Source organism: Falco biarmicus, chromosome 2, assembly GCF_023638135.1.
Source record: "Falco biarmicus isolate bFalBia1 chromosome 2, bFalBia1.pri, whole genome shotgun sequence".
Taxonomy (NCBI): domain Eukaryota; kingdom Metazoa; phylum Chordata; class Aves; order Falconiformes; family Falconidae; genus Falco; species Falco biarmicus.
The window spans coordinates 46,369,110-46,390,823 of NC_079289.1; the positions used below are offsets into that span (position 1 = coordinate 46,369,110).

A 21,714-nucleotide genomic window follows, 5' to 3' on the forward strand; every position below is an offset into this window, starting at 1 on the left:
CATGATCTCATTGCAGTTAGAGACATGGTGGGACGGCTTGCATGACTGGAATGCTGTCACGGATGGCTATGTACTTTTTAGGAAAGACAGGCCAGCAAGGAGAGGTGATGGAGTTGTTCTGTGTGAGGGGGCAACTGGAATGTATTGAATTCTCCCTAAGGGTGAATGCAGAATGAGTCAAGAGCTTATGGGTGATGATTAAAGGGAAGGCCAACATGGGTGACACTGTTGTGTGTGTTTACTACAGGCCACCTGATCAGGAAGAGGGAGTTGATGAGGCCTGCTACAGACAGCTGCAGGTAGCCTCACCATCACAGGCCCTGGTTCTCATGGGGGGCTTCAACCACCCTGATACCTGCTGGAAAGACAGCACAGCTGGGCACACACCATCTGGGAGGTTCCTGCAGAGCATTGATGATAACTTTTTGACACAGGTAATGGAGGAGCCAACAAGGCAAAGTGTGCTGCTGGACCTTGTACTCACAAACAAAGAAGGACCAGCTGAGGGCAGCCATGGTGGCAGTGACCATGAGATGGTAGAGTTCAGGATCCTGTGTGGAGGAAGCAGGGCAATAAGTAAGATTGCAACCCTGGACTTCAGGAGAGCAGGCTTTTGCCTCTTCTAGGACCTACTTGGAGGAAACCCATGGGTTAGGGCTCTAGAAGGTAGGGGGTGTCCAAGGCAACTGGCTAATACTCAAGCATCGTTTCCTCTAAGCTCAAGACTGGTGCATCCCTATGAGTAAGCAATCAAGCAGAAGGGGCAGGAGGCCTGCATGGTTGAGCAAGTAGCTTCTGGCAAACCTCAAACAGAAGAAGGAAGCTTATGGGATGTGGAAAAGGGGACAGGCCGCTTGGGAGAAATATAGGAATGTTGTCAGAGTACGCAGGGTTGCAATGAGGAAGGCTAGAGTCCATTTGGAATTAAATCTGGTGAGGGATGTCGGGGACAAAAAAAAGGGCTTCTTCAAGTGCATCAGCAGCAAAAGGATGACTGGGGAAAATGTGGGCTCGCTGCTGAATGAGGTGGGTGCCTGGTGAGGAAGGATAAAGAAGGCAGAGTCACTGAATGCCTTATTAGCTTCAGTCTTTACTGCCAGATCTGGCCCTCAGGTTTCCTAGACCCTGGAGGCAAGAGAGAAAGTCGAGAAAGGCTCACTCTTGGTTGAAGAGGATCATGTTAGAAATTATTTAAGCAAACATGATACCCACAAATCCATGGGTCCCAACCGGATGCATCCCTGAGTGCTGAGTTTGCTGGCAGATGTTATTGCTGAGCCACTCTCATCATCTTTGAAAGGTCCTGGAGGACAGGAGAGGTGCCTGAGGACTGGAGGAAAGCCTGTGTCACTCCAGTCTCCAAAAGGGCAAAGAGGAGGACCCAGGGAAGTACAGGCCAGTCAGCCTCACCTGCATCCCTGGAAAGCAGATGGAACAGCTTCATCCTGGAGGTCATCTGTAAGCATGTGGAGGAAAAGAAGGTTATCGGGAGCAGTCAGAATGGATTCACCAAGGGGAAATCATGCCTGACCAACCTAATAGCCTTCTACTATGGAATGGCTGGCTGGGTAGGTGAGGGGAGAGCAGTGGATGTTATCTGTCTTGACCTCAGGAACATTTTTGACACTGTCTCCCATAACATTCTCAAGCTTAGGAAGTGTGAGATGAGTGACAGGGAGGTAGATTGAGATCTGACTGCAGGGCAGAGCTCAGAGGGTTGTCATCAGTGGTGCAGAGTCTAGCTGGAGGCCTGTAGCTACCAGTGTACCCCAGTGGCCAGTACTGGGTGAAGTCTCACTCAACTTACTCATCAGTGACCTGACTGAAGGGACAGAGTGCACCCTCAGCAAGTTTACTGATGATACAAAACTGGGAGGAGTGACTTGCAGGAGTGAAATAATGGTCTCAATGACACATCAATATGATCCTAGTTGAAGACGCTTTACTTAAGTTTCTGCAAGTTTATAAACAATTTTCATATTAGTATACAGATCACACCTTAATTCTATTGGTTACATACACCGTTCAGATTTTGCTATACAGATACTAATTGGTTAAAAGCATACAAGCAGTTAGTCCCATCTTTAAAATAGTTGACATTCCTGCAGTTACCAGCTCCCAACTCAACTCCTGGTTTTTTGCCTGCTTAACTGCCAGAGATCCTGTTTTCTTTGTTCTCGGTGTCTTTCTCACAGCCTTGCAGCCTTGCTGACCAGACAAAGCTTTTAATCATATCAAGCTGGTAAAGCAAGAGTGACTTTTGATAGGCCACATGTCCCTTTTCTTCCAAATACATTGCCACAGTGACTGATACAGCAAAAGGTTGTGCTGCCATTCAGTGAGACCTGGGCAGGCTGGAGAGTTGGGCAAAGAGAAACCTAATGACATTTCACAAAGGCAAGTGCAAAGTCCTGCACCTGGGAGGAACAACTCCATGCTCCAGTGCAGGCCGGGGGTTGACCTGCTGGAAGGCAGCTCTGCGGAGAAGGACCTGGGAGTTCTGGTGGACAGCAAGTAGCCCATGAGCCAGCAGCGTGCCCTGGTGGCCCAGAAGGCCAGTGGGATCCTGGGGGGCATCAGAAGGAATGTGTCCAGCAGGTCAAGGGAGGTGATTCTCCCCCTCCACTCTACCCTGGTGAGGACACATCTGGAGTGCTGTGTCCAGTTCTGGGCTCCCCAGTTCAAGAGAGTCAGGGAACTACTGGAGAGGGTCCAATGGAGGGCTGCGAAGATGAGGGGACTGGAGCATCTCCCTTATGAGGAAAGGCTGAGAGAGCTGGGACTGTGTAGCCTAGAGAAGAGAAGACTGAGAGGGGGTCTTGTCAATGTATATAAATATCTTAAGGGAGAGTGTCAAGAGGATGGGCCAGGCTCTTTTCAGTAGTGCCCAGCGACAGGACAAGGGGTGATAGGCACAAACCACAGATGATCTCCAGAGATCCCTTCCAACCCTCACCATTCTGTGATTCTGCGATTAGGGAGAATTATTTCTACACAAGAAAGCCCTGTTAGGTTAACTGATTTTGAAAACAGGCCTCCTTTTCAGATTGAAGTTAAGAAAATATGGAAGACCTGCAGGTTTTTTGCTATGTGGAAAGCAACTGGCTGACAAGATAAAAATTTCTCGTGTCCTTAGTAGCCCTTGAAGGGGCTGCTTGTATGCAGAGCATATACAGGCAAACAAAAGACCCCCACCCTTCCTTGATGTGGTACCAAAACATAAGCAGGCCCTAAGAGTTCATCCTGTCAGTGCATGCAGCCTGTGTACACCATGCAGAGGCAGGCCAAACAGCCTAGCTCCAGTACATCCACACACCGCAGTGCAGTGCCGCATGGGTAATATACATCAGTGTGGCTATCGCTTTGATCCAGCTTGAATGAATGTGATGATACTCCTCGTATTTCAAATTTCAGGTCACATCTCTAGCTACCACATATGTCTCTTTCTGTGTTTTAAACATGCTGTAAGTGCTTTCAAGGTAAGGTTCATACTACTTTAAGCCACTTTGAACTTCAGGCTTGAAATTGGGGACTAGTTGAAAAACAGACATCTCCAGAGCATGAGATCTGTCGTCTTCTGGTGACAGGGAAGGACAGAGGGAAGCCTAGTTGGTTAAGTAGGACTGGAGGTTGAATTTGAACATTGAAAACTAGCTGAGGTGAATATAGACCACAGAGTTTATTAAAGATGGAGGACATGCTGTATTTTGCAAAATGTTTTTCCCCTTCTGTGTGGCTAAAATTCAGATTGGCTTCCATACCATAGCTTTTGTAAGAATTTTTAGTCGCCAAACAAAATTAATTTCTGGCCTTTACTTACGCTGTGGTAAACTGGAATTAATTGTCTTGAAAGCAGGCCTTCCACCACTGTGAAATTAACCTATGACAAGAAGCAAGTAAAATGTCTCCAGTCTCATGGTAGGAGGCGAGGTAACTAAACAGTATTTAAACAAATTATCTTTTGTAATTACATCACATGTAGTAGATAGAAATAGTAGAAAGCTTATAGTTGTAGAAATGTATTAGGAAAAAGACCAAGTTGATTCAAAACCTATTGAAATCACTGGAAGGCTTTAACTGACTTTCTTGTGGTTTGTGCATCATCCTTACATTAGTTCCTAAACATATTTTGCCTACTAATTATATGGGGCTTGGGATGAGTGTCAAATCAATTTGAGAGGCATCTTCTGCTTTATATTTTTTATATTTGAGGTTAGAAATATGATAAGCTGAGATTCAGTATTTATTGGTTCCTGCATGACTGAAAATAGAGTAAGTTCATGCTCTTGATTTGGCTGGCAGTGATCAGTACAAACTTTAAAACTCTGGAGCTCTATTCCCCATAGTCAGAGACTTTGCTTGAGGAGGACTTTGCAAAGCTTGGCTATACACCACAGAGTTCTTCTGATGCACATTACAGAGCTACATGTGGTGTCCTTGCCATTGTATAAGTGTCAGGAAGTTCAGGTCTGTGTTAGAGACCTGAATGCAGCATAGTTCTGTTCATTGGGAATGTGAAAAGATGTAACTCCATAACCTGCTTTGGCAGAAGTCCCTGGTATATATACGTTTGCTGTGGAAAGTTTTCCTTGTGTTGATGTAACTTCTTTACTTCGTGGCAGTGCTTGTAGAGTGTTGACATAAAGAACAGCTTTCCTCAGTGGTGTAAGAGGCATTTACAGCTCCTACTATACTGTATTGGCAAAATACCCCTGTACCAACAGGTTTACTTGGTCCTTATTAAGTAATTCAAAAAATTGAATGGTGCGTGGAGTAGACTTGTTTGGGAAACAAGTATCTTTGAGATGCAAGAGAGATGCCCAAGAAAACCATCGTTATAATAAGTACTAGTTCAAGTAAACTGACAGAGAACTGTCCAAAACCACATTTACCTTTGCTAGCCTTTACTGCAGCTGAAAAAGATTGTCACTGCACCTACATGACTTGTACAAAGGTGGATGAAACCCCTCTGTGAATAAGGGGACATGAAACTGCTTCTGTTTCCCCTTGGATGTTGAGGCAAACTCCACAGAAGGGTACCTCTGAGGAACAGAGCTGTGTGGCTGGGGAAGAGGAGGACCTGTAACAAGAGTCACATTCCCAGTGTGTACCAGATGGATTAGTAGCTTGAAAGCCTGCTCCTGAATAATAGATAACCATGCCCAGAGAAGTGGCAGGCCAGATTTATGATCATGGGCCCATATTACAAGCAAACCCCCCATCCCAGCATGCATTATTAAGCTTATATATGATACTAGGTTTCTCTCTTCATTGATTCTCAGCTAGTGAGAGTGGTGCGTTAGAGGGCTCAGCATGCCCCAGGAGACATGCGTGGGAACAGTTGTAGAGCTACAGCTGCCGAGTTCCTTTCTGTAAAGTGATTTGCAGAGTCTCTCAAAATAGCAATGCTGATAATTACTTTTCATCTCAAAGTGGAATGACCCATCTTAGTGATTTGGTACTGGGACAGCATGCGCTGCTTCTGGGGCACAAGGAATTTGTCTGTCCTGGTTAAGGCAGTGTAATTAGCATTTTTGTTGAATATATTGATCAGATTATGGGCCTGGCTTTAGACTTGAAACTTCCTTTGTTTCTTTACAGCAGACCTGAAAATTAGTGATGATGACACATTTTATATAAAAATAGGAAATATTGACTGTGTATAATTTTGGTCAGTTCTCTGTAGCTGTATACAGGTTTTGCACAGGGACAACTGTAAAGTACAAACACTAAAACCAGCCTGATTTCAGGTGTGGTTACCAAGGCTGCACATCCTTCCTCCTCTGTGAGCATATGTTGTTGATCCCATTACAGCTAAAGGCACCTTTCAGTGAGTTGATGACAATATGGCAGTTTTGAGTGAGAGGGAACAGGTTTAAGTCCTATTTTTTATAATGCTATTCTCCACAGAACTGTGGTGTCAATAATCTAGCGCAGTAGCTATCAAACTGCTGCTCACCAATGCTTTACTGTGTGAGAGCTGGATCCTGGGCAAGCATCTCTAATGAGGATGCTGCAAGTTTTGAATTATGGAGGCTGTGGAGGTGACTGATGCAGCTGCATACTCTTTGCTGCTGCTTATCTGCAGACATTTGCTTGACTGCTTCAGACCTAGAGAGAATACGTCATACTGGTTTGCAGAGCAAATGTCCACTGGATTGAAGAGGTGTGAATTAGATGGCAGACAAAGGTTGCCAGGGCTCTGCAAGAGTAGGCAGCGAAGAAATGTCCTGAGACACAGGCACGTTATTTTTCAGACCTGGGAGACTATTCAGACCCAAAAGCCAGCATTTAAAGGAGAAGACAAAAAGACATTTTTCAGGTCAAAATTTAGTTGGTTTTACTATTTGTGCAGTATTATGGCAAATGGAGCATTTAAAATGGTGCTGAGTGATTGCAAGATATGCTTCCCACAGTGTTCTGTAAGATTCTGCTGTATCACATTTTCACTGAAATACAGACAAAGCCATTACCAAAGGTAATGAATTCGAGAAGGAAAATAAGGTTGGGTTAAGTTTCACAATGCTTATGCAGTGAATAAGAGCATGAGAGTTCAGGTTTTGCTTATGATGACATTAGAGAACTTTAATGTCTTTTTCACAACCATAATGTTAGAGTCTATGTAATAGACCTGTGCTTTATAAAGGGAAATACAAACTATTTCACAAATTGTGCCAACTGAAATGTTTTCCCTTTGCATTAACAGGCAGTGAGTAAAACATAATTCCTGCTGATCAGGATGATCAAATGACATTAAAGTGGTACATACGTCTTGACTTCTGACACAGCTCTGCTTAAATGTAACACTTTGCCATGCCATAGACTGCAACAGCAGTATCTGTGTGAAGAAGCCTGTTTCATGTTAGTGAGGTGAAGCCACCACTCAATATGGTGTGGAGATTTTTACAAGGTTATTTGGACTATTTGAGACCAGATTGGTTATACCCACCAGGTTGGTTGCAGCTAGCTGCTAGTGAAGGTGTGCTGGTTGTGAAAGAGATGTTAGTTTCTTGCTACAGTCCTGCCTTTCTCTAGGTAGACACACCAGCCTCCTCAGAGGTTCTTCAGGGCTCTTGGACACTCTGCTCTCTTGTATGGTATAAACAAACCTAAAAGTCTCTTGTGGATCAACTACATTTGGAATAAGATGATCTTAGATTGCTGTTGTTGTCTTCCTCTCATCTATTTACATGGAAATGTAACCCATTTTCTTTTTGGCAGGGATATATGTCTTGTTCTAACTTCATTTGTGCCTACAGGAATGGCTGCTCCTTCAGATCTACTAGCTGAGATGATTAGATAATGGCTTCCGTGCCCATTTCAGTGAGTCTGTGCTGGGTAAGCCTAACCAGAGACCTGATAATTTACAGCCAGAAGTAGCGGAGGCAGGAGGTCTATCCAGCTGGCACAGCAAGATTTGGAAGATGTTTCTGTGGCCTTATGTGCATTGTCTGCGCATCATGGTGATAGCTTTACTCTGAGTGCCGTGGTAAAGTGGTTACCATTTAGTTCCCTTTTTTGTTGCTCATTGTTAAAATGTAATGAAAGTGCTGTTGTTTTGCTCTGCACTGTATATGTAAGCAAACAATCAGTGTCAGACATTGAGTTCATCTCACCTGCCTTTACACACATTGTGGAGGCTGTTCTCTGACAGGCTTTTCTTTTGGAGGCAGTGTTGGCTTCAGCAGCCCCACCTTTCTGCTGCTGTTCTCTGCTGCTCCATCTCTCCCTTAAAAATGCCCAGGTACAGCTGGGTTCCGTCTTCCTGGTAAAGGAAACTGAGGAACTCTTCCTTGTTTAAAAAAATAGATTAATAAAAAGATCTTTTTAAACAGATTGGATAATTGATCTGATTTAGCATGAAGTCTTGCAAGGATGGTTGTACTTGCTGGTGCAGTGCACCAATGCAGCTGAGAACATAGCATGGGGAGGATCAGGGTAAAGCATTAGCCTGTGGGAAGGTATGAAGTGTTCCCCTTTCAAGTGGATCTGCTGCCAAGAAAGGTGTTTGATAATTTTAATTGGGTATCTGAGCTGTTTTAAGTAGGATGGATGCAAGCATTGCAATGCTCTAGCACTGCAAAAGAGTTGTCTTTTTCAGTTGCTTAGGAAAATGAAAAACTGAATACAGGCTCTGAAATCTGTTTTTAAGCTCTGTTTGTTGTTCTCTGTAATGAATGCTGTCAGAGTGAGTTTGGTTTGAATATATGCAGAGATCTGTATCAGAGCCAGTCACACTGGGCTGCCTTTGTAGGCAGCGAAGACAATGAGGCACAGCTCATCTGCTTTTTGAGTGGAGGTGAAGTACATTGTGTCCTGTGTGACAAGGTCAAGCATGCGTGTATACATAAGAGCATCTTCACTGTGTCTGTGACACAGGATCCAACATCCAAAAGTGCCATAAATAGATACTAGAAGAGACTGAGAATATGGGGAAATAGCATACATGCCTCTCCTGACAGCCTCCCAGTTGTATTTCCAGTTCAGACACTGACTGAACCAGATGCGAACTCTGATTTAGATGTGCTTGATGGATTCCTCTTCTGTGAATTTGTGTGATCTTCCCATGTAAATTTTTGCATTCACAGTACCCTTGGGTAAGAATTTCTTGTTTTGGAAGGCTCCTAATTCCGTATTTGAAGGTGCCTAAAATTAAATGGGGTAAACACTCTCTCCTTAGTGAATGAAATGCTCATAGTTTGGCAGAAGAATCTGGGGCTATGTATTGTGTTCTAGGTTACCTGATGTGATAATATACAAGAATGAGTCTTCTGCTCAGAAAGGTATAGCTTATTTCAAACTAGGTGAAAAGTGGGAGCTTGCATGCTCATGGCTTCTGGTTAAGAATCCACCAAATGGAGTGGAAATGCATCAGACTGGCAGTTTGTATAAAACACCAGTTGCTGAGTATGGGAACTGGGAACAGACATTTGGGCCCTAGGTCATGCCTAAGGCTTAATACTGCAGCATAGTATTTGGCCTTTTTCTTCAAAAAAGGGAGCTGGGAACCATGTTTGGCTGCTACCTCTGCTCAGAAGATTTGCTTTTGGACTTGTGCATGCGGGGAGAGTTGTACACACAGAAGGAAAATGAATGCTGAGACAATTACATTTTTCACAAAGCCTATGTGCTTCGCTGTTTATATAGCTTGTTCAGTAAAAAGTTTGCCTTAAAGAGGCAAGTAAAAAAACAAACCAACCCACCCAAAACACAGCAGAAAACCCAGCCTTCCAAAGCACATAACTAAGGCACAGTATCTTTTGTTGGAGGTAGCTCATCCCTCTTATTTCCATTTAATTTGTAGTCTTTTGAATAAGTTGGTGTCATAAAATATTTTTTATGAGAAAGTTGGGTCAGAGAATAGCAATTAGAATCTCTCTGCCCTCCAGCACATTGCAGATGGAAGGCAGTGTTGTTTTTCCTGGATGTAATGTGTCCAAAGACAATTTTCAGGTCAGCCTTTCACTGAATTACGTTGAAATACAGTAGTTGCACATCTGTCTTGAAAAATATATATAAATCTTCCCTACTTCCACCAGCAGGTAAACGTTGGCACAACTGGAACGTTAGACAAAGTGGGTCATTCCTGAATCTTACTGAGATGTACGTTTTTGTCACCAACTGCAGTATGCCAGACACCACTGCCGATTGCTTTGCTTTGCTGTGCTGTGCTAGCCCAAAGTTCTAGGAACTACTGCAATTGGGATAGGCTTTCTGATTGTACCTTTAAAAGAGGCCTGTGCTGCATTTGCTGGGGCAGATCTTCAGATATATGAATTGTTGCAGCTCTATGTACCAAACAGTTGTATACCAATACATACCAACTGAACTGCTCTCTCTATACTAATATTACACCCTTTTATATAATTTTTCTAAAAAGGACTTTATGTGAATGAACTGGCAAACAAACTTTTTCAGGTACTTCCAGATCTCACATGCTCTTTAAAACTAACATTATTTTTCAGTGTTCCTAGGCTTAGAGGAAAGTGGGCAATCTTTATTAATTTTCTCATGTCCTCCTGTCACTGTGTGTTTGTGTGGTAGGTTGACCTTGGCTGGAGGCCATGTACCCACCCTGTCACTCCCCTCCTCACCTGGGCAGGGGAGAGAAAATGTAATGAAAGGTTTGTGGGTCGACACAAGGACAGGGAGATCACTCAGCAATTATGTCTTGGGTGAAACAGGCTCAACTTGGGGAAAATTAATTGAATTTATTGCCAGTCAAAATCAGAGTATGGTAATGAGAAATAAAACTAAATCTTAAAACACCTTCCCCCACCCCTCCCTTCTTCCCGGGCTCAACTTCATTCCTGATTTCTTCACCATTCTCCCTGCCAGCAGCACAGGGGGACAGGGACCAGGGGCTGCGGTCAGTCCCTCACACGCTGTCTCTGCCGCTCCCCCCCCTCAGCAGGAGGCTCCTCACACTCTGCTCCGGCTCCAGCCTGGGGTCCCCCCCCGGCAGACAGCCCTCCATGAACTTCTCCCACACGAGCCCTTCCCATGGGCTGCAGTCCTTCCCACCCTGCCCCAGCGTGGGTCCCTTCCCCGGGGTGCAGCCCTTCAGGCACAGGCTGCTCCAGCGTGGGTCCCCCGCGGGGTCACAAGCCCGGCCAGCAAACCTGCTCCAGCCTGGGCTCCTCTCTCCAGGGAGCCACGGGTCCTGCCAGGAGCCTGCTCCAGCGCGGGCTGCCCACTGGTCACAGCCCCCTTTGGGTGCATCCACCTGCTGCGGTGTGGGGTCCTCCATGGGCTGCAGGTGGGTATCTGCTCCACCACTGACCTCCATGGGCTGCAGGTGGGGATCTGCTCCACCACTGGCCTCCACGGGCTGCAGGTGGGGGTCTGCTCCACCACTGACCTCCACGGGCTGCAGGTGGGGATCTGCTCCACCACTGACCTCCACGGGCTGCAGGTGGGGATCTGCTCCACCACTGGCCTCCATGGGCTGCAGGTGGGGATCTGCTCCACCACTGACCTCCATGGGCTGCAGGTGGGGATCTGCTCCACCACTGACCTCCATGGGCTGCAGGTGGGGATCTGCTCCACCACTGGCCTCCATGGGCTGCAGGGCACAGCCTGGCTCACCACGGGCTCCAGAACCTGGAGCACATGCTGACCCTGGTGTCTGCAGGGCTGTGCTTCTCACATAGTCTCCTCGCTCTGGCTGCCATTGCACAGGTTTCCCTCCCCCCTTGTTAAATAAATTATCATGGGGATGCTACCACCATCACTGATGAGCTTAGCCTTGGCCAGCTCTGGGGCTGTCTTGGAGCCAGCTGGCATTGGCTCTGTCTGATGTGGGGGAAGCTTCTAGCAGCTTCTCACAAAAACACCCCTATAGCACCCTGACGACCAGAATGTTGCCACGCAAACCCAATGCAGTCCAAACTTTGACAGTTGATTTCATTAGACATTTGAAGCTGAGCTTGGTTACTTTTTATTACTTTAAAGTAGCACAAGATGAGTATTTAATCTCTTTTTTTCTTTACATTCCAATCCTGTACATTGGCTATTAAAACTACTGTGAAAACTTAGAATTTTGTAGAGAAACTCAATTCTTGCAGAAGATGATCAAATGAAGCCATTTCATTGCTGTGTAGTTTCTCACCAGCTAGCCAGTCTTAAGAAGAGACATGTATGTGAGAAGGCATGGATTTAGTGTAGGAAACCAAAAGCAATGAAAAACGTTGGCATATATTTTTTCAGTTGTTGTAGTCTAATTATGGATGTTCAAGGGTAAGGATATACACTAAATTCTGATGGAAACCCCTGTTTACTGGCTCTTGATAGGAGTCCCCTTGTGCAGTGTATGCTTAAGGAGTTTCTCTCTGTTACCATTGCAGCTGGGAAAGAAGAGGTGCTTTGCGTCTCTTGACCAAGAAATGAAGGGACAGAAACAGCAAACAAGCCCCAAGAGCATTTTGTGAGCTGTGTGTGGTAGTGCAGGGAAATAGTTTTGGGCACTTACAGTTTCAATGTGACTGAAAATGTGCATTAAGCATGTGAAATGTGACTCTGTGCTGATGGCAAAGATGCTACCACTAGTGGGGATTGATGAAGGAGCTACAGCTGTGGTTAGGAAACCATATGTGCTGGAACAAGCTATTGAGATGACCACGCTGATGGCTGTGTGGACAGTGCTGCTTGAAAAGTCAAGGTCACTGTACAGTAATATTTACCAAGATGGGAATAGGTGTGTGCCTCGGGCTAGTTTCCAGTTTTACAAGTACAACTCGATACTCATACTTAAAGTTACCAAAGCTGAAAACATTGCTGTCGCAAAGGTTAGCTTTGAAGCGCTAGGTTTAAATAAACCCTGGAAGATGTTACAGGCCTTTTCTTTGGAGCACAGAAGCTGAACGCCTCACCCTGTAAACTAGAGCTAAGGATTGTACGTACTTCTAAGGTCATGTGTTTGGGAGCTCCTGAGGTCCTTGAAAGATGGTATCTACTCAGGCTTTGCTTTGGAAACTTAGCTACCTGAACTGTTCCTGAACAGGGGCACCACAGTGTTGGTTGCAGTTAAGTATCTAGCACCTCTCTAATACCTGAGACTGCTTCAGGTTCTTACAGGAGCTCTGGGTTTCCCGTGAACTGGAGTAAATCTCTTCAGGCTGGCAAGTAGTAGGAGCCCAAGTGTCCTGCTTCTTGAGCAAGTGTCCCAACAACGACACTATTCAGTAAGTACTGGGAGCTACTTTCATCTCTTCTTCCTCTGGCTGTGTTTTCAAGCACATTAAGACACTATTTCCAGGTGTACATCTGACTGTAGGAGTAGATTTCAGACTGAATCACTGTTTTATAGGGACCAGAAGTGAAGGTTAAAATACCTGTTGTTGGGAGGAAGGTATTAGATATATTAGATATGCTTCACTGAGGTGATGGCTCTTAGCTGGTTTAGATGTTCTTATCTATGGTAAGGAGAGGGTTTTGAATTCCCTTCTAGCACTCTTGAGTTTCTCCAGTGATTAACAGAATGCTTCTGTTTCCCATGTAGGACTGTGCATTTTACTCCTGAGAGAGATACCTCGCTTTTAAGCATGGCTGCTGTGCAGCCGTGCATATGCATCAGGGAAGTGGTTTGGGTTTCCTGCTCAAAAGAAAGTATGCAGCAGGAAAGTGCTGTATGTTCAAAACTTGCTAGATTGACAGTATTGTAAATACTCCTACCCCGTTGGCTCAGAAGAGGGGTTTTGTTCAGGCTGTGTAATTATACCCATATTCAGATGTCTGCATATATGCAATTTAATTTATTTTACCTCGAGCTTAAAAAGCATCTTTTACTCTTGCCCAAAGGTCTATATGAAACTTAAGCTAATTGAGTGCATAAGCAAGCTAGATAATGCCTTCTATAATTTAGTAAGTTTATTCAGTCGTATAGCTCAATTATTTATTTCTTTATTTTTTTCTGTCTTTATAGCAAAGAAATATTTTTTGTTTTGCTTACAGTGAATGTAAGTCCCTATTCTGGCAAACTGAATTTGTTGAGTTTCAGAATACAGTTACAAGAATGGAAGGTGTTTAAAACGTGCATGTACTTCTTTTGGTGCCTTGGACACCCTGATATCCTTAGCTAATATAATGTCCTAGGTATGTCTCGTTCATCGAGGACCTGTACTTGACCTGTCCCTGTTTACGTCAGTGTGACCCCACAAAATTAAAACAACCTAATGGAAACCTATGCAGGTTTTTACCTCGTGTCCCAGCTTATGAATGTTCTCATTAGTTTGAATAGCAAATTTCATCTTCACTTTCAAAAACATGATTATATACATTTAGAAATTGTGTACCTTATGTAGATTAAATGAGAAATTGCTTTTAGTAAAGGAATTGCTTTGGATATGGTACATGCAGTGGTTTTACAGGGTATGCCATTCCTTTTGAGCCATGCAGTTCTGTAGATGTTTACTTGTTCAGGCTTTCATGTAAATTTTCCATCAGTTCTTATCAAATGCTAATTATTCACAGTGTGGTGAATATTTGTGTTTATGTAGTTGCTCATATTTTTCTATGTGAGTTACTATTCTCATCTATTTTAGCATTTTGATGTCTCTAGGAAAGTTCTGAAAAGTGAGCTCTTAATTTTTAAACCTTCAGTTGTGCTAGTAAATATTTTTAATTTATGAACAGGCGCACTTGTTGCTGATTTTATTTTTTAAAGCAAAAGTTTGATTGCTTATGTAATCATTTTGACAAGTCCTTTTTTAAAATACAGAGTAGGCATTGTGTAATGCAGTTTCTTGGCAGTCTAGTTGCTAAGACTTGATCAAATACAAGGAAATCATACTCAAAAGGTTGGGCATTTGCAATCTAACTGTAGGCTTTGATGACTGGGACAATTTGTGCTTATTTTATTACAGAATATTAGTTCCAACAGTTTTGTGCTTCAAGAAGTCAAATTGTTAATGTGTTTAACTCTTTGCTGTCAGTAAATGAAATGGAGGTTTTGGCTTCTTTTCTCTTAATGGGTCTTTAGGTGCCCCTGTGTTCCTTTCCATGGTTGATACCTTTTCTTCCTTCAGTGCATCTTCCATGTAAGGTACTCAGAGCAGGATTATTCAGGCTTCTATTCAACTGCAAAGGTTAGAAACTTCCTTTGTTTTTAAATAGTACCTGAGTTTCTTATTTCATCTGTGGGCAACCGGAGTTGGGGTGTTAAGAAGCTACAAATACTGTAAAATTCAAAACTTAATAGCTGGGCTTTTAAGCTTAGAATAAAGATCTTAACAACGTTGTCTCATCCATGCATACCATAGTGGTGTTTTATCATGCTAACCAAAGTAGTCTCAGAATCAGTGTGGAACAAAATAACTATCCTAAAATGTCTATCCATTGCACAATTTTGAGATTTTACAGATTTCACATTAATTTATGTATTTGCCTAGATGTCTGTAGCACTTGCTTCCTGCATACCTTTTCATGGGTTTGGCATTAGCACAAGATTTCAGTAAGTCTAATTTTGCTGTGTTTGATTGATAGTGTGGAAGTACTCAATATGTACGTAGATATTTCTGTTTGAAACTTAATGAAAACAGTTTTCTATATTTGATCCTAAGCAATGGAGTTAATCATATGCCTAAAAATTGTCAGTCCTTTGCTGATGCTTAAACACTATGAAGTTTTATTTTAGGCACAGTGGCAAAAGTTCTGCAGTTGAGGATATTTTACAGTGTATATCTAGAGATTTAATACATAGATTAGTGTGGATAGAGTTTCTTGACTTCTTCATCCATCTTTCCTTGTGAATACATTCTGTTTGAAAAAGGAGTCTGAAATCTGGTTTGCCATAAATACTAATTATATTCTTCATGTGGGTTCTTGCTTTCATAGTCGTGATAACTGTTGCTTTGTGCACAGTGGGCCAGCTCACAGCGGTTATTGTGGAGGGTAATGAATGAGGTTTATTTGTGCTGTACAGTTGACCACATCTGGGAGTGAGAACACGCTGGCAGCTAATTGGCCTGGCAAATGATCAGGCTGCTGCAAAACAGGATCTTGTGTTAGGCAGAAAAATACAATCACAAGGAACTGTCATCCCTTGCTCCTTACTAATGGTTTCTGGTGGACATGAAAAACATTAGTTGTGAATATGATATTGGGATCTACTCTTACTTATCACATGCGTTTCTTTCAATGAATGCCTCAAATCAGTTTGCAGTTATTGTTCCTTGTGAGTTAGTCTCATCCCCAGCAATTTGTGTTAATTACTAATGTATAGAGTTGTGTCCATCTGCATTTGCTCTTCTTTTGTCCTGGAGGACTTGCATGCTTGACTCCTGAACTGCTCACGTTAGTGAATGTTATGGACAAATAGCCGTGCCGAGGAGCCTGTGTCGTGTTGCTTGGTATTGAGCAGTTCCCTAGAAGCCATGCTGATGCTGCTCCTAATTAAGATCTCAGACCTGTAAGGGTTTTTTAAGCTTGGAGGAACTAGAATCATCAAAAAATGAGGGAATGGCAATAATTATTTGGTGAAGGGACAGCAAAGATCACAATTTGAATTTTTATCTTATTAATGCATAGCTTTGCTCCCTCCCGCAGAGGCTGAGCCTTGCAGATACTTCCCCTCCCTGGCAGACTGCTTTGTGCCAGTGCTGGAACCAGGTGGTTGCCTTTGCTTCAAACTTAGCAGCACTAGTGGGAAGAGTAGAAAAGGCTGCTTATTCCTTACAAACCCAGGAGTGCTTTTGAATGGGTTAAAGCAAAAGGAATAGGGAGGAAATAGCATTTTTTTGCACTGGCGACAAACTGATTACTCCAAAATGTTGCAAGGATGTGATTGACAACCTGCCAACAAGATACCATTCCCTGCTGTTCCTTACATCCACTTGTTACTGATATTATCAAGACAGAATTAAAGTTCGTATGTCCTGCTAAATCACTGTGGTGACAGTAAGGTTTTGAAACAGAGAGGCCCTGAAAATTGTTTGAATATCTATCTGCGAATGTTTAAAATAACTGGATCAATAGGTCCAGATAACATGGCAGGTTTGTTGTATTAGCTAGCCATGTGATGGAGAATAGCTTTTGAGGGCTTTTAGGCCCTTCTAGTTTTGAAAACCAGTTTGCGGCATCTGGCACCATGCAGTAACGCCTGCTAAGCACTGAGGTTATGCCACTGACTGCTAAGCTACGTGTAAGTATGTTCCTAGCTCCCTCCCTTCCTTGTGTCACTGTACGTAACATTTGTCAGCACAAAATAGATTCTATCACAAATAAAGATGTGATACTATCGTTTGTTCTTCATCTGTACAAACTTTGCTTGTATCTGAATGGGTTCTCTGAAAATTACATTTTTTTCTGGAGAGTATATCAATATTTTATATTTTACCTTTTGAATGCATGTTAAAAAATAGGCAAAGAACAGTTGTATTCATATTTTACTGCATGAACTAAGAAAATTTAAATTAAATAAGCCTTTAGGGTTTTGGCCTATTCTGAGCTCTCAGTGATGTTACTGAGCAGACAAGATGCGTTACAAGCTCGTTGTAAGCAATATGTAAGAAAATAAGTGCCCTGTTCTATTATTTGATTGATCCTCCAGAAACAGTGAAAAAAAGTTCATGTTTATGTAATCAGGAATTTGATGCTGTAAAAAGCGAAGGGGAAATATGGTAGCTTAAAAGCTTGCTGTGGGATTACAGTTGTTTTTAACTTGACGGTTAAGCATTATTTACTGTTGTCTCTGAATTCTTATAGCTGGTAATTTAACTGCTAATTCAGTTGTGTGATGATTAATTGCCATGAACCTTAAAAAGCACTACAAATTTTTCATCTGTTTTTCTCTTAACAGTAGTTTTGTTTACTTCCTGATACTTTGTTTGTTGGCACCGTATGTAATGAAAATATACCAAAATGGTGTATACACAGAAGATGGTAAACAAGACATACTTGCTAAAAAAGTTTTTGGAGCACACTTTTACATGTGGAAGGCTGTAGTGATCCTCTTGTTTGCTGTTCAACTTTGACCTTTATTTTCCTTTTGCAATAAGTAAAAAATGTATAATGAACAGACTAAGATGAGATGATTTTTTGCTCTAACAGCACTATTCTATTAATAACTGTAAATCTTTTTTTCCCCCTCTTCCCTTGCATCTGTAACAGCTAGCCGATGGCGGAACCTCTTCTCTACACCTGTCTCCTTGGCTTTTCCCTATAGTCCTGTTGCGAGACTCACCCCATATACCAATGGCTTTAATAGTCCCAGCTTCTCTAAAACCTCCAGTAAAGCAATACTAACACCTGAACGGACAGGTAATGCGTATCATTTTATTGATTTACAGTGCTTGCAAAATTGCTTAATTTAATCTAATCTTGCTGGCATTTAACAGCAGTACACTGTTTGGATTGGATGATTGTATATAAACTCTCATCTCAGAGGGAGAACTTTGTAAAAAATGACCTAAAATGTGGCAATTAGCTAGCTGGGTAGGTTTTCTTCTGTGTTACAGTGCATGTTACAGGAAAGTGGTACTTGTAAACAAAGCCTATTTCTCAATAGTGATTTACCTGAGAGTATAGTTGTGACTGTGTCAGTTTAAACAGTCTCCAGCTTTGTTTGCCCTTTATTGCTCATTTCTGCCCCAGTGTGTCCCTTCCTTGTGTCTACAGAAACATTTGTACAGCTGTGTAATGAAGTTGCAGGGAGAATTTCTCTATAATAGCAATAGCCAACAGAATCGTGGCTGTTTTCAAACTGGTATTGTTGCTACTATCGAAGATTTATTTTATGTTTGCTACTGATTTTCAGGGGACACAGGAGTTTTAGGAAAAATACAGACTTTCCAGGGGCTGTAAATTGCAGAGAGTTGCATTTTTCCTTTTTCACTACAAGTATTGGGGATCAGTTTGTCTCTATGATTTCTCTTAAGCTGCAGTGGTAGCAGAGAAAATAATCTTCTGGGGAAGAGGCATTAACATTTTATTGCTGATGAGAGCAGGCCTGGTCTGAGGTCGTTAACATCAGTGTCACACTGATCCGTGCACTGTTTTCTGTGTGTGATGTCATGTGCACATGACAGAAAGCCGTTTTAAGGCGTATGGGCACTGTGGGTGACATACAGCTCCAGACTGAACACCTGGCGTAGGTGTCTACGTGTGATTGAGATGTCTGAGCCCCCCTATTCATTGGGATGTAGTTTAGTTCCTAAATGAAAGCATCTCATGCTATTGTAGATACCCTCAGGTATCTTGTCTGGCTTCACACTGCTGCTTGAAAAGGGCACAGCTGCTACTACCTCTGCAAAACCTTGAGGAACACTGTAACTTCCAAATTTGAAAAAGCAAACACATTTATTCCTTAGGATCCTTCCAGAGCAAAGTAATCCCATGCGTGTCCTTTTCTGTTGGAGATATTATTAGAGAACAGCTGAATTTCAGATTAATTTTAGGGGGCTGCTTTCAGCGGTGCTAGAGGATGCAAACACATCTGTGATAGAAGCACAGCTGATGAGCTGTAGTCACAGTGGTTCTCACCCTGCAGGCTGTGGGCCTCTGGTGGTCCAGAGGATATTAGAAAGTGATTACTGTTTTATTTGAAGAATTTTTCTTTAAAGTTGGGCAACAGCAAGCTCATGCAACTATTTGCAACTTAGTTTATATTTTACTATCATGCAGGGAAAACGTAGAATCCAGAACCCTCTCCAAAAGGTAGCTCTGTGAAGGAGACATTTCTTTCTCTGTTGTTGCATAATGTTCAGTCTTAATTGTTATTGATTTCTCTGACGATTATAAACGATTTAAAAACACAGTAAAATTTAGGTAAATGGCTCTGACACGGAGTCTGAGTACTGAGCTGAAGTTGGTGACACATACATGCTTGCTTTCTAGAACAGGATAAAGAGAACCACAGTCTCGTCAGAAGGATTCAAATGCAGATGTATTTAGGCTATGCTAACTAATCCGAGCTGTGTGGGTAAATTATTTGTTGTCTGGGCAATGTGATACTATATTCGGAGCTATACTCTATTCAATAGAGAAATAGAGAAATTCATGATTATTACTACATTTACTACTTTTCACAAGTATCAAAGCCCTTTGTTAGTTGTTAGTGGATTGCACTACACGTCTGAAGGTTTTTCTCTGTTATACAGAAAATATTGTAAACTACTGTAATATAAAGAGCAGAGAGTTGTGAATGGAAGATGGCCAGATGTATTCACAGACTAAAGGTTATGGTTTTTTATATAGGTTACATTTCTAGGAGTTCCCCTTTGAGCCCACAGTCATCAATAGACAGTGAACTGAGCACCTCGGAGCTGGAGGATGATTCCATCTCCATGGGATACAAGCTGCAGGATCTCACTGATGTTCAGATCATGGCTCGTCTACAGGAGGAAAGTAGGTGGTTTTTTTTCATTTTTCAAAATAGTCTGAGGAAGATTTTCTCTAACAGTCAAAACTGCTCCTGTCTGGTCTCAGTTAGGTAGATCTTTCTTAAATGCTGTTGCTTCTTGAGTGGCAGATGGAAAAACACTTCAGCTGCTCAGAGGTGTGCACGTCATTGGGTTCCGATTCAACTTGATGCTTATATTTTTCTGAATCCCAACTGGTAGCTCCATACCCATTGAGTACATTTAGATTTAGAAGATTTACAATGTCTTACCCCATTAATTAAAATAATTTTATTTCTGGGGAGGGAAGGTGCTAAAGCAGTTTTCTTATGTATATGTAATGTAAAGAAACATTTTCTTATGTTTCATGAGAAAGGTAAAAGCAAGCAGCTCTTGTAGGTTTCTTTGCCCCTACTTTGACTTCCTTAATTGTCAGATTAATTTTAAAATTAATTCCCCTTTAGATCCTGAATTGGGGCGTTTAACATTTTGGTTTGAGACAAGTGACTATGTACAAATCTGAGCTCAAAACCTTGTTTGACATAGATTATAGTTTGGCTTGGTAGTAATCTTTGGAAGATGTCTTTATTTATAAATAAAGGGCATTTGACTTAGAAATCACTCAGACAGTGAGTGCAGTATCTTTCTCACTTCCTATTAGTGCCAAGTGAGGCGTAAAGGAGGAAATGATGAGATGAAAACCGAGAAGTTCAGAGATGGTGACTGCAGGAAAATACCAAGTAATAAATGACAAAATAAAATGAAATAAAAATGTGAGGAAAAAATTAGAGCTGCGATATGGTTGCAGCAACTGGACTGAGCAGGCCAGAGTGATCACTTGTCAGCAGTTGAACTTGCGGAGCATCTGGTAGCACTCGCTACATTCAGCAGAGAAATTAGCAGGTGTGAGACTTTCCAAGACAACTGAATTCTCAGCTGGAAAATGTGTATAGTCACAGCTCGGCAAATTTCTGATGTTATGTGAAAGTTATAATAATTATTAAAAAAATATGACTATCAAAGATACAAGGGATTGCATTACTGAGCTGTGCTCATCTCCTTCAGAGTGATGTTTAAAAATGACTTCAAGTACTTAGCTCTTTAAGGAATCAGGTCATTAGTAAACTGAACGGAAAACCACAGTTTTTCTTCTAATCTATGTCAGGTGTAATGGTTTTATCTCATCCTTACAGTAGCAGCTGGTGCAGAATGTTTGAGCACATGATAGTTGTTGTCCACTTAATCCTGTGGAAAGTGTTAGTGTTATACGTGCATGCAGGCACGCTCTCTTCACGGCCACGAATAAAATCCCACTCGAGGGCTGGAGGGAAGCATAAGAAGTTTCCATTATGAAGCAAAGACATCTGTCAAAGCTGAGGGCTTTTTGTAAATCTAGAAGAGTTGTTGTCTGCAGCTGCTGGCAGAGTTACTCAGCTCCTGGAAATGAGATGTACATCCCCTTTTTCCCTGGCTGCTGTGTGGCTGGGAAAAGGAGGGATGTATGCAGGATGTGGATGTTTCCCTCTCACTTGACCTGGAGCAAACATGCTCTTTTGGGGAAGCGCTGATAGTGGGATGGTTTTCAAAACCTGGCATTCTGAAAAGGGGGTGGTCAGATGTGTACCTGTCTAAAAGACAGCTGTGTTACCAATAAACCTTATCAATGAGACCAGGTGCTAGCAGGAACTAATTCTGGTTCAGGGAGGTCGGAGAGCCAGAATATTTACATGGGTTCTAAGTTTAGGAATGTCATTGTCAGCATTTTCATTGCATGAGTATAGGAGTTTAATAACAATAACTTGGAAAACTAATAGTGTTAATTCCTCTAATTAAGAGTGTTTAAAAGTTAAAAGCTTAATACTCATGTGATCTTTCTGTT

General features: G+C 42.3%; 1 protein-coding gene across 4 annotated transcripts in view; it reads left to right on the top strand.

The window, feature by feature from the left end:
• SLAIN1 (SLAIN motif family member 1) overlaps positions 1 to 21,714 on the top strand; it is a 58,962-nt gene that overhangs the window by 18,693 nt on the left and 18,555 nt on the right. Inside the window, exons 3-5 of one of the 4 annotated variants that reach the window (XM_056329451.1) lie at positions 248 to 434; positions 17,608 to 17,757; positions 19,693 to 19,842. In XM_056329451.1, coding sequence (XP_056185426.1) covers positions 19,782 to 19,842 — 61 coding nt within the window. In that variant the 5' untranslated portion in view covers positions 248 to 434; positions 17,608 to 17,757; positions 19,693 to 19,781. The remainder of the gene's footprint in view (positions 1 to 247; positions 435 to 17,607; positions 17,758 to 19,692; positions 19,843 to 21,714) is intronic. The other 3 variants (XM_056329449.1, XM_056329452.1, XM_056329450.1) reach the window with 3 other exon arrangements.